The sequence below is a fragment of the Gymnoscopelus microlampas genome, assembly GCF_963454915.1.
Source record: "Gymnoscopelus microlampas genome assembly, chromosome: 11".
NCBI lineage: Eukaryota > Metazoa > Chordata > Actinopteri > Myctophiformes > Myctophidae > Gymnoscopelus > Gymnoscopelus microlampas.
In genome coordinates, this window is record NC_139948.1 from 37,526,873 (window position 1) to 37,539,033 (window position 12,161).

The following is a 12,161-nucleotide window of genomic DNA, read 5'->3' on the forward strand; positions in this document are numbered from 1 at the left end:
GCTATTAAGTGTTGATGACAGGATTCCTAGCGGACGAGTTCGTCCAATCGCTGGTTTGTTTCACAGCTTTTCCAGTCGACCAGAGGATGTCGATGATGTTCATCCAACAACCAGTTGCACACTGACTGACTCCACCACCAGCTGTCACAGTAAAAGTAGCCAGAGCTACCCGCGCGCATTACGACGGACGAGTCGACCATCGACCTGTTGTCTCTCGGAGAAAGGAAAGTAGTGGAGCTTATAACAGCGTCTCTGGGAAGAAAATAAGTTGACTTTGGGGGGGATGCAATGAGTTGTATCGGTTCTCTGCGTTTTGATTAGGAAGAGTTTGGTGTGTGTGTGGTGGTGGGGATCACAGAGATCCATCATCCTCCTCCACACTGTATAGTGTCGAGGCGCGGTTTGTGTTCCCTGCTTCAGGTTGTGTCGGTGCTGTGAGGAGGGGACGATGGTCGAGCTGGAGAAGGAGGTCCTGCCGCTGCCTCCGCGGTACCGGTTCCGCGACCTGTTGCTCGGGGACTGGCAGACTGACGATAGGTAAGGTCCTGGAAACTCTTCACATCGCTTTAGGATACATTTATATTACACGCACAATTGCAGCAGGTTGTGTGTTATAAATGCGTGATCCAACGTCTACTGTTTTTTTTTAAAAGTGTGTAACCTAATATACATGATTATGTTTTTGCATTTCATCCCAAGTTTCGGAATTATCTTAAATTACGTGTCTTTATTAGCCTTGGATCAAGACTATCATAGATGTATTTAATAGATTTTGATAGATTTGCATATATGAAAGTAAAAGTCAGACTCGATAAAATATACATCTACAATAGTTTTGATCCAAGGCTATGTCTTTATAATAACAAATAGTTCTACAGGATATATTATGTATTTTAACGTTGCAATATCACTGGTGTATCTGCATCACACCCCTGCTGTGGGTGACTGTCTGCTGCAACAGGTTGCATGATCGAGCCAGTGGGCTTGAGAGACTGAGAGTAGCCTATATATATATAGTCCATATGTCAGGGATCTTCAATGTTTTTCAGGCCAAGGACCCCCTATCTGAGAGAGAGATGAAGCAGGGACCCCCCCACTACATATTGTATAAAAATGTGTTGCAATGCAGATTAAACGTTGTCATAGACTTCATAGATATGCTTCATAGACTATGTTAGATTCATGTATATTTTCAGACATCTAACCACTTAAACCGTTAATATTTTGTAAACTTGACCTTTCACTATGTACTTAGTCTGCTCTTTTCTCCCCTCTCTTTGGCCAAAAACAGCAAATCTACAAGCTCACATCGGTGTTGTGAGCTTGTAGATCTGCTGTTTTTGGCCAAAGATCTTCTTAGAATAGGGATGCTATAGGGTTTAAGTGGTTAATGTAAAAAGAATATCATGTCACACAAAGATTTGGCATACCCCCTGTAGTCTGAGGACCCCCTGTCTAAGCTGGTTTATGTGGTAACTATAATACATATTGTTTGAGGAATAATTAAGCAGCTCCTAATACTGTGGACTGACACTGCAGGGGGAAAGAAGAAAAAAACAAGTTTGAAGGAGTACCATTCTAAGAATAGCCTAGTTTAAATGAACCTATTATGCATCATTATTATTTAAATGTCAGGTAATTAGAGTGTCCCCTCTTACATTAAATCATGTCTAATGGTTCCTTTGGGTCGTCCTCAGCAAGAGGGAGAACTCAGGGATGAAACCAGGGAGTATAGAGGAAGGCCCAGAGTGATATCACTGGGCCTCTCCTCCCTTATTAAATATTATTTAATATTCATGTTATTTCTAAAAGCCATAATTACAGCCATTTACACCTTGAGTGTATGTGCCACCTGCAACTGCGAAATCAAGAATGTTAATTTAAATTTAAATTGAATGTTAATTAACAACTCAGGATTTTGCTGTGTGCCTTGCAATTTTAGGTGGGTGTTCCAGGCAATTAACCTGTGCTTAAACTCTAATTTGTTTTGATGTCCTTGCCCCCGCCATGTCAGATGGGAGAATACAACACCTCATTTGGCCATTTCATTATCGATTCTAATGGGAAACCTTAACCTCGATTTCATGCTTGGTCTCCCTTGTTGCTAGGGGAGGAAATTGGACCAAAACTAGACACTTGCTTGTGGACTTGAGTGGGTGGTCTCCTTTTTTGTTTTTACCCCAATTAAGTCATATAATGCCAATTAATTCCTCCCCATACTTTTCTGTGTTGCCACTATTGTTGTACCCTACTGGCTCACCTGCCAGTGAGGAGCTCCCGCCGGGAGGACGTAGCACTTCAGTCCTATACTCCTTGTATTCAACACCCCTCTGGTGACAGGTGTAGCCCATAGGAGTAGGCTACATGCAGCAGCAAAGATCAACTTCCCTGCCGAACTTCGATACGCCAAACACGGCCAATCGTGTTCGTGTATAGACCCGAGTGCAACGTGGAGTTGAACCCCTAGACTTCGCAGTGGTGGACAGGTACTTTAAAGGAGTAGTTCACCCAAATTGTGACTTATTTTTGATCAATTACACACCCCATGAAGCCTTGATTTTTTTATGTCAAGGACCCCCAAAATTATATGTATTTGCAAGAATGTTCAAGATTTTTGAATAGCCAACCAATGTGCTATATACAGTATATATCTAAAGTCTAAAATGACACAGATGCTTAGTTAACCCATTCAAACCGGGAAAGCATTGTGCCATTTTAGATGTTAGCGTTGGCTATTCAAAAATAGCAGATATACAAGCTCACAGCGTGTCACTTCGTGCCACGCTGCGAGCTTGTAGATCTGCTATTTTTGAAAAATGTGTGCAAATCTTTGAATATATACATTTTTTAAAGCGAAAATGTTTAACTAAAATTTGCTTCTGGGGTCCCTGGAACAAAATATTTTGAGACGGGGATCCGCGGCCACTGGAAGAGTAGGGCCAAATACATATAGTTTTGGGGGTCCTTGACATGAAAAAGTTTCAGAACCACTAGAAACATAGGTTTTTCAGAAACGACTGTGCCGACGTACGACGAAAATAGCGGATCTACAAGCTCTGTGAACTTGGCTATTGTTACTATTTGTCACTATTATTGTATATATATATATTTTAATTTATGTTTTGAAAATGTTCACGTATATTGACAGTGATGCCAGGTTGAAAGTGGTTAGCCTCCAAGAGGGATTAATTTATTTCAAAACCCATCCCCATCACTTGTTCCCCAGACCATGGAGATCCACTCACCACTGGTGGCCTTGCTGGTGATGTATCAGCCGTTGCCCAAGGACTAATGTTACCAAGCCAGAGTACAGTGTGACCTCAGTCACATAATTACTTGGCTTCTGTGGTAGCAGGAGGCAGCGCTTTGTTTCTAGGAAAAGTCAAAGAAAGAAAATGTGATTCTTAACCTCAGGGTTACAAGAGAGGAGGAGGAGAAAAACAATAACATTCAAAGGCATGTTGATGCTGTTAACAACAGAGTGATTTAGATGAGTTTGGTGAGACGTGTGGCAGTGTGACAGAAAGGCTGCAAAAGATGTGCTTTAAAGCTGCAGTCCGGAACTAGTTTGAATGAATAAACATTATTTTAACCTATCTGAATAGGTTAATATACTAATATACTAGCACAATTGCTATGATTGGAGGTGATCTCCCTACTCTTCCAGTGAGAAAGGCCAGCTACTGATTGGCAAGTAGTACTTACTGCCTAAAGCTCATTATAAGCTTGCTATCTCACCAGAATAAAGCAGAGATTGCCTTATAGAACTGCCTGAAGGTTAAAACCTTAATATCTCCCCTGACCAAGCGGAGATTGACTTATTGGCAGAGCAGTAGACATTTTTCTCTAATGCGGGAGACCTGGGTTCAGACATGAAACAAATGAATTGCAGCCTTAACACCCACTTAACCACATGAACTGTAGAGTCTTGATTCTGGGCATGTCATGTTAGGTGAACTTTAAGCCAAAAAATAGGTAAATACTAAAAGCTCACAACGTGTTGCATTTTTGACAAAGAGATTCGGTGTAGAGTGAAAATGGAGGCAACCAAGTAGACTATAGACCACTTAGGACAAAGCCCATGCTGAGTGGGTTATAGGGTATCCAGTAGCATGCTGTCCATCACTCCACAGTCTTACTGTGTGTGTGTGTGTGTGTGTGTGTGTGTGTGTGTGTGTGTGTGTGTGTGTGTGTGTGTGTGTGTGTGTGTGTGTGTGTGTGTGTGTGTGTGTGTGTGTGTGTGTGTGTGTGTGTGTGTGTGCGCACATGCACGTGCACGTTAAGTGCAGATGTATGCAGACTTGGAGCACATACCTTTATAAATGTTATGGAGGGCAGTAGGGTTGCAACTGTCAATCATTTCCGTAGGCATTATTCTATTTATTACTTTTTTGATTAATCGAGAAGCGTTACTTTATACTTTGTCTCACAACAGTGTTGTGCAATTCTATTGTAACATTGGCTTAAGGGAGGACGGCCTTTGACGCCACGCTCATGTCACTACGTCGTCACACTCTTGTCATCATGACTCAGCCATGATCATATGAGGAGTTCCCAATGCAGCTACATTCAAATATGGAGTGTGTTGTCTAACCTCAATGTGTCCTCATGGCATCAGGCGCAAACAAATCAGTCAGCTCCATGTATGGGCACAAAAACGGGCATGGCCATATACAGTATGGGCATATACTGATGACATCGGGGATCTCCATATATGGGCATAAAAGGGACAAGGACTGACAGATACATCTCAATATGGGCATATCAGTCGGATCTGCGGTGCGAGTAGCAGGTGTGAGGGCCGCATAGCAGCCCAAACCTCTAGTAATTGTGAAAATAGCAGATCTACAAGGTCACAAAGTGTCACATAACTCATTGTGATCTTTTTCACTATTTTAGATTTGATTTTTACCTTTCGCCTATAATTAATTGCCCAAAATAGGGATCGATTATGAATTATTTATCTTACAATAAATGCACGGAATCTCTGCACGTATGTACGTACATCTGTAGTTCACGTATCCGGCCAACCGACTTCAAATACAGTACGTGCGACGCCGCCAACCCGAGGGGGTTGAGTGCACGGCGCCGAGTCGGCAATATGAGCAATGTCTTCCGTTTGCACGACATCCCTACGGATATTTTCTCCGACAGAGGCCCTCAACTTACTTAATTCTTTTTGCAAGGCCCTTGGCTCCTCCACCAGATTGTCTCTGGTTTTCACCAGATCCTAACAGGATAGGTCGGTTGTCCAGAATCGTTACAGAGTAGGTCTAGTTGGATAAAATGATTGATTATCAATATTCTTTTTTAAATCGATAACATTGATTCATTCGGCTAACTTCATTCATTTGGTCTTACGACCTTCCTCAGAGTCAGTAGACAAGGACTTTTGAGACATTTTTGATACCTAAAAAGAAAAAGAAAAAATATAATTACTGCATCAAAAGTAATCAACAAACTATACTGGGATCTGTCGAACCGAGTCAAACTAACCTACATTCCAAGTGCTTGTCAGGGTGGGAGGTCCCCAGTTCAAATATGATTATTTTGGGGGTCACGGCTTGAAAAGGTTGAGAACCACTGCCCGAGAGGAAAGGAAATCTGAGTCTTGCTCTCTGCAACTCTGCCATGGGTCAAGACAGGGAGCCTGGACTGCTGTAAAAAAGTTTTGTGCGACTTTTGTGCGACAAAGTATAAAATAATGCTTAAGTGGTTAATTGAGTTGTTACTATGGGAAAAATACGAATGGAAAACGTGATCGATAGAATAATTGCTAAAGAAATAACCGATCGTTGCAGCACTAACAGATGGCTTAATGCAAACACCACCCCAGCACAGGTCAATTAATGTAAGGGCACTCTCTAGCTAACACCTCTAAAGATATGCATGTTCCCCATGGGCATAGGGATGCATCTAGAGACACGTGTGTACACATAAGTTATCTCCCTGACACATGGTGAACTCAGGTGGGAAAGAATGGAATAAAATTGATATACTGTAACAATGTGCTATACAGTATGAGTACATGTTACACTCTATTCCTGCCTGCATTCCAGCCTAGTCTACGGGAGGGCAATGGAAATAAGTCATGTGACTTTACTGCAATATCCTGATAGATTAGGTGCTATATATCAGTGTATTGTATTTTAATTTTCCCACTAAAATCAATCAATCAAGTGAAAACAATAGTGAGTCTTGTAATCCCCTCTACTGTTTAGTGTTGACCTCCTGGGACCACCTCCCCCTCTCTCTTCCCATGATCCTCTGCTCTCATCTTACAAATTCATCCATATCTCTTCTTTTTTTTACCACTTTGGCTCTCCTCCCGGTCCTCCACCCGCCCCACACCGTCATTTTTCTGATTTAAGTGCCTCCAATATCATGCTTTTCTCCTCTTTCAAGAGCTCTCCACTACAGTATCTCTGTGGAATACATTCTACCATATTCTTTTAACAGCTCGCAGAATGTGAGTGGGATTTGGCAGAATTTAGAAGGGAATTGATTTATGATTGATTTTACACACTTGAGGGCATAGTAGCCACCTGCCTGCCTGTACTGTTAGTAAAATTAATAGTGTCGCTGGTCTTGGCTCACATCCACCACTCTTTCCTGGTTTTATTCAACGAAGGTAAATTAAGGAAGTGACATGCTGGACGCTCATGGGTGGCAAACTCGCACCGGAAGTTGCAGTGAATGAGAGTCAGCTGGACCAGCTTATTAACAAACTATTTCCGAACGATTGCGACCATTGTCATAGAATCTGTCCAGGAATATAAAAGAAGACATATCACTGGTTGTTTAGTCATCACCGGTTTTTCGATGTGCACAGTACGTCATTTTATTGAGGCATCTAAACAGCGGCAGGTATCGTTTCAGGCAAAGTAGTATTGCAAGATTTGGTTGTCAGACTGGCAATGATGGACAGTCTCGTGAGAGATAAAATGCTGGTATCTGTATTTGGCAGTATGACAGTCTGTGCCATTCCAATACCATGTAATTTATCACATGAGGATATTTCATTTACAGTAATATTTTTAATTGATGTTGCACTGGTTCTCAAACCTTTTAATTTCAAGGACCCCATAACTCTGAAATTGTTACGGGTCCATTTGGTTCCATTTGTACACTCTCAGAGTTACAGACTTGTAAGGGTCCATTTGGAACCCCCTCAAGGAACCCTGAGGGTCCCTGGACCCTACTTTGAGAACCACTGTCCTATATATTTTTAGCGGCGCTAGCCGCTCTATACCTTTAGGTATAGAGCGGATATTAGCCCTCTATACCTGGCTTTTGCGTCAACGTTCTGATTGGTCAGGCTCGCCAAGGTTCTGATTGGTCAGGTCCGTCAACGTTCCGATTGGTCAGGCCCGTCAAGGTTCTGATTGGTCAGGCCCGTCAAGGTTCTGATTGGTCAGGCCCGTCAAGGTTCTGATTTGTCAGGCAAGGGGACTATTCATGACATCACTATGATGTCAAGGTTTATTTTTAGCGGCGCTAGCCGCTCTATACCTTTAGGTATAGAGCGGATCCTGCTCTATACCTGACTTTGTCCGTGTTCACCATCAACGTTCTGATTGGTCAGACCCGTCAACGTTCTGATTGGTCAGACCCGTCAACGTTCTGATTGGTCAGACCCGTCAACGTTCTGATTGGTCAGACCCGTCAACGTTCTGATTGGTCAGACCCGTCAACGTTCTGATTGGTCAGACCCGTCAATGTTCTGATTGGTCAGACCCGTCAACAAAGTGATTGGTCAAGCTTCACGTGACACATGGCTATAAACACATTATAAACACATATCGATGACAAAATGTATCAAAGGCGCCGCTACCTTCACACAGGGTGTGATTTTTTTAAATCACACGCTGGTATCGGATCGGTACTCTGTATCGACCGATATGCAAGTTATGGGTATGGGTATTGGTATCGGGAAGGAGAAAGTGGTATAGGTACATCTCTCTAGTATCGGAGGAGACGTGGTTGTCTGCACCCTCCCCAAGACCAAACAGTAGGCGTTGGCAGTGACAGGGACTATACACATGTGGGGCATCAAGACCGAAAATTGGATAGAGAGAAGATTGAAATTGATCTAAAATAGTTGTCCATGCCAATCTAGTCTGGTGTTGCAGAAATGGATCGTGCTCAGATCCATAGGAGCGTGCCTTCTCTGCCACTATTTATATTCTCTGGCAGTGAGTCAGAGGTTATTGTTTTGATCAGCAAATGCCAGATGACCAAACAATGAAACAAATCTCCTCAAGGCTTGACAGGCCTTTCTCCAGTCAAAAGGGCAGCCCAGAGTCTCTCCAAAATAAGCTTAATATATAAATCCCCTGCGTCTGTAGTGGGTGCACTTTAGTTGATGGTTGATATTAGAGATATCTGACCACCTCTATGTAAATCAAGTCAAGTCAACAACACAGTGCACATTAGTGTTAAATTAACTCCATTAAGTGTAAATAATGTGGGTTACTTACTGCTCTCTCTCTCTCTCTCTCTCTCTCTCTCTCTCTCTCTCTCTCTCTCTCTCTCTCTCTCTCTCTCTGCCTCTCTCTCTCTCTCTGCCTCTCTCTGTCTCTTGTTTGCTTTTTTTATTGATTGAATACTTTATTAGTCAGAAATGTAATCAGCACGTGGTACAGACAGACGTTAAGGCTAAAAGGATAACACAAAAAAGTCTTGGGGACTTGCTTCCATTGTGGTCCTATGTATTCAATTCATCAACATAGCATAAAAAAATAACATAATACATGTCATCAACAAATACAAACACTATACATGTATGTACAAAGGAGAAAAAGGAAAAACGGTGGCATTGAATGACACCTCCTTTCAATGGGGATTCACATTTACCTCCCCTTTATGTGGTCTCCTGATAGTTGTTTTTTTCAGGCCAATTTTGAAAGAAACCAGTGATTCCCATCTTTTAATGGATGGTGTCAGGGCGTTCCACCTATTGGTGGCAGAGTAGTGTAATGAGATTTTTTGTTCTAAATTTGGGTATTACCAGATCATGGTCGCTCCCTCTCGATTATGGCTGCGGGTGCCACTCACTTTGGAGAAGTAGTTAGTCAGGTATGAGGGTGTTGAGGGTGCTGTCCCTTTGATTATCTTAAATATCAATCCCATTTGTATTTGCTTAGTATTTTCTACCCTGAGCCATCCCAAACTAGCAAAGTGTGTTGGAATTAGGTGGTGCTGTATCATTGCAGTATTCTTCCGACAGTCTTTCTTGGATATTCTCTCTGAAAGTATAATAACAAGTTATTGTGATCCAACATCACACACAAAACACTGGGCCTCGATCTGTCTGGGATGTTGATGGTGTTTTGTGCATTCAGGATACTTGCACATCTGCCACACCGCGACTTGTTTCTGTGTGGATTGTTGGAGTTAATGTGAAATGCAACAGGCTCCCAGTGCACAACAGCACAGTTGTGCCGCCTCTGTGGGGGTCTCTCTCTGAGTCTGGGATTACCATACAAATGACAGCCTTTTGTCCTTAAGACAATCCCTTATTGGCTGTCGCCACCACATGTTCCCTCACTCAATCTCTGTCTCTCGCCATGTCCCCCTACTCCCATAATATGTCCTTCCAAGGCTTAATCTAGTAAGGCCAATGTGGAACATGGTCCATCAACACATCGATAACATCAATACTTGTGGCAGTTTTCTAACCCTCTCCCCCCCGCGAGCTGAAATTGACTCTGAGGCCCCATTTACATCTTGCAGTGAGGAAGACAATACCGTAGACTTGATAAGCAACCTGTCTGAATAGCAGGCATGAATAGGGGGCGTATAGCAGTACAGATGGCGTGCACTGCACCATGACAAAGTGAATGACTGCTTGATAAAACAGACCTGTGAAGAGCACATTTGGTACGCTCTTATTTCAATCGATTCGCCAAAAATAGCAGATCTACAATCGCTCAACGCGTTGTGAGCTTGTAGATCGTCTATTTTTGGCGAAAGTTCCCCACAGAATATGGATGCTGGGGGTTCAAGTGGTCAACAGAACATTGAAAATGTTAAGCATATTTTGATTATTTTTTTGATTCAAAAATCGTGAATTGTAATTATCGTTCCATCCCTACTCTCATTCTTATAAAAAAATCCTTTATTGAAGCATGGATTCACTGATGTGTTTGGTCTCAGACTCGAGACTTCATTTCGAGTTTGGGTATAACAAAGTGTATACCTTGATGTATAAGTAAGCTGGACAGTCATTGCTTTTTATTCTTACTCTAACTAGAAGTAATTGGCTGGCTTTGTGTGTGTGTGTGTGTGTGTGTGTGTGTGTGTGTGTGTGTGTGTGTGTTTGACGGAAGCCACCACCGCAGAGCTGGGGGGGACACAGCTGGATGATGATAAGAGTGACATGTGTGACACACGTGTGACCCGACAATTGAATCATTACCCTGTGTCCTTCACTGTTAATTTAAAGGAGAGAAAGAAAAAAAAAAGTCAACAAAGACCTTAATGAGTATTGGCATAAAGGAGGTATTGCTCTGTGGGGGGTCACTGTAAGACAGGTCTCATTAGAGCTCATTAGAGGAGAGGAGGGGGAAGCAATTGTCCTGCCTGCATGAGGAAGGTCGGCTGTAAGGTGAAGGCTTCGTACACCATTGGTTCTCAAAGTGTGGTCCGGGGACCCCCAGGGGTCCTTGAGGGGGTACCAGGGGGTCCCCAGCAAAATGTGTTAATATTTGTTAATATGGCGTCACAACTTTAACCATATTTTAAAGTTTGGCTATTAAAAAATAGCAGATATACAAGCTCATAGCGTGGCGCAGAGTGCCACGCTATGAGCTTGTATGTTTGCTATTTTTTTTAAATCCCTGGCAGAAAATAGTTTTGAGATGGGCGGGTCCGCAGCCAAATTCATATCATTTTTGGGGGTCCTTGACATGAAAAAGTTTGAGAACCACTGTTGTACACTATGGATTAAAGTTCTCAGTTGCCACGACTTATTTCAGTCATTTAGATTCCATAGAAGCCACGATGTCTTTTATGGAAACATGTCACACAGTGAAAACAAAACAGGCTATCTACAAGCTCTCAATGCGTGACGCATTGAGAGCACTGTTAGATAGGCTGTTTTCGGTTATGATTTTAAGATTAGAGCATTTGACGTGGTCAAACTAGCGATTATGTTTCGAAGCATCTTCCATAAAACCCCCCCAATGGTCTCAGATGTTTCATAAAAGCAAAGGTTAAAGCCTCAGTCTGTGATTTCTTCACCTGGTTGGCAGGTGACAAACAGTATTACAAAAACATCATAATGTTACATATTGTGTTAATTGTTTAGGAAACAGCGCTAGTGTTGTGTGGTCCTTTCACCCTGTTAGACAAATCACAGATTAGGACATGGTCATACGAAAATGTTTCAGTCGTGAGATTTTATTTTGCTTTAATCCTCGTATAGTGTGCCTGCTAAACAAGGTTCTGTTAATGAGCTCAAACTTATTGTGCCCAATTCACACCAATAAGCAAGTCAAAATCTCAAGGCACACCTGTATCCATAGTGAAAATTGCTACTGATCGGCTATTTTAGATCGGCTATTTTAGCTATTTTCTAAAATATATGGTGGTGTAAAAGTGTGTGTGTGTGTGTGTGTGTGTGTGTGTGTGTGTGTGTGTGTGTGTGTGTGTGTGTGTGTGTGTGTGTGTGTGTATATATATATATATATATATATATATATATATATATATATATATATATATATATACACACACACACACCGTACACAGTATATATGTTACAATATGATTGGAAAACCAGTCAGATTGAAAAAGGAGTGCTTGTTTTTAAAACTGGTCAAACATTGGCCAAATTGTCAAATAATATAATAGAGGCAAACATTGTGAAAATAGCTTATCTACAAGCTCACAATGCCACGCGTTTGTGAGCTTGTAGATCGGCTATTTTCACAATATTTATTGCCGAGTCAAACTAATGAAATGCCTCAACTCAAATATGATTATTATTGGGGGGTCCCCGGGTCAAATATTAATATTTCGGTGGGTCGCGGCCTGAAAAGGTTGAAAACCGCTGTTCTAACGAAGGACACAGCCGTGTGCTTCAGTGCTCTGTTAGGGAACCACTGCTGTACAGCGGAGACATCATGACGGTACCTGCAGGCAGAGAGCTATGACAC

General features: G+C 42.1%; 1 protein-coding gene across 5 annotated transcripts in view; it reads left to right on the forward strand.

Moving 5' to 3' along the window:
- kcnt2b (potassium sodium-activated channel subfamily T member 2b) overlaps window positions 1-12,161 on the forward strand; it is an 82,352-nt gene continuing 70,191 nt past the window's right edge. For all 5 annotated transcript variants that reach the window (XM_084072730.1, XM_084072729.1, XM_084072731.1 and 2 more), the window contains exon 1: window positions 1-537. In XM_084072730.1, the coding sequence (XP_083928856.1) occupies window positions 449-537 (89 nt within the window). In that variant the 5' untranslated portion in view covers window positions 1-448. The remainder of the gene's footprint in view (window positions 538-12,161) is intronic.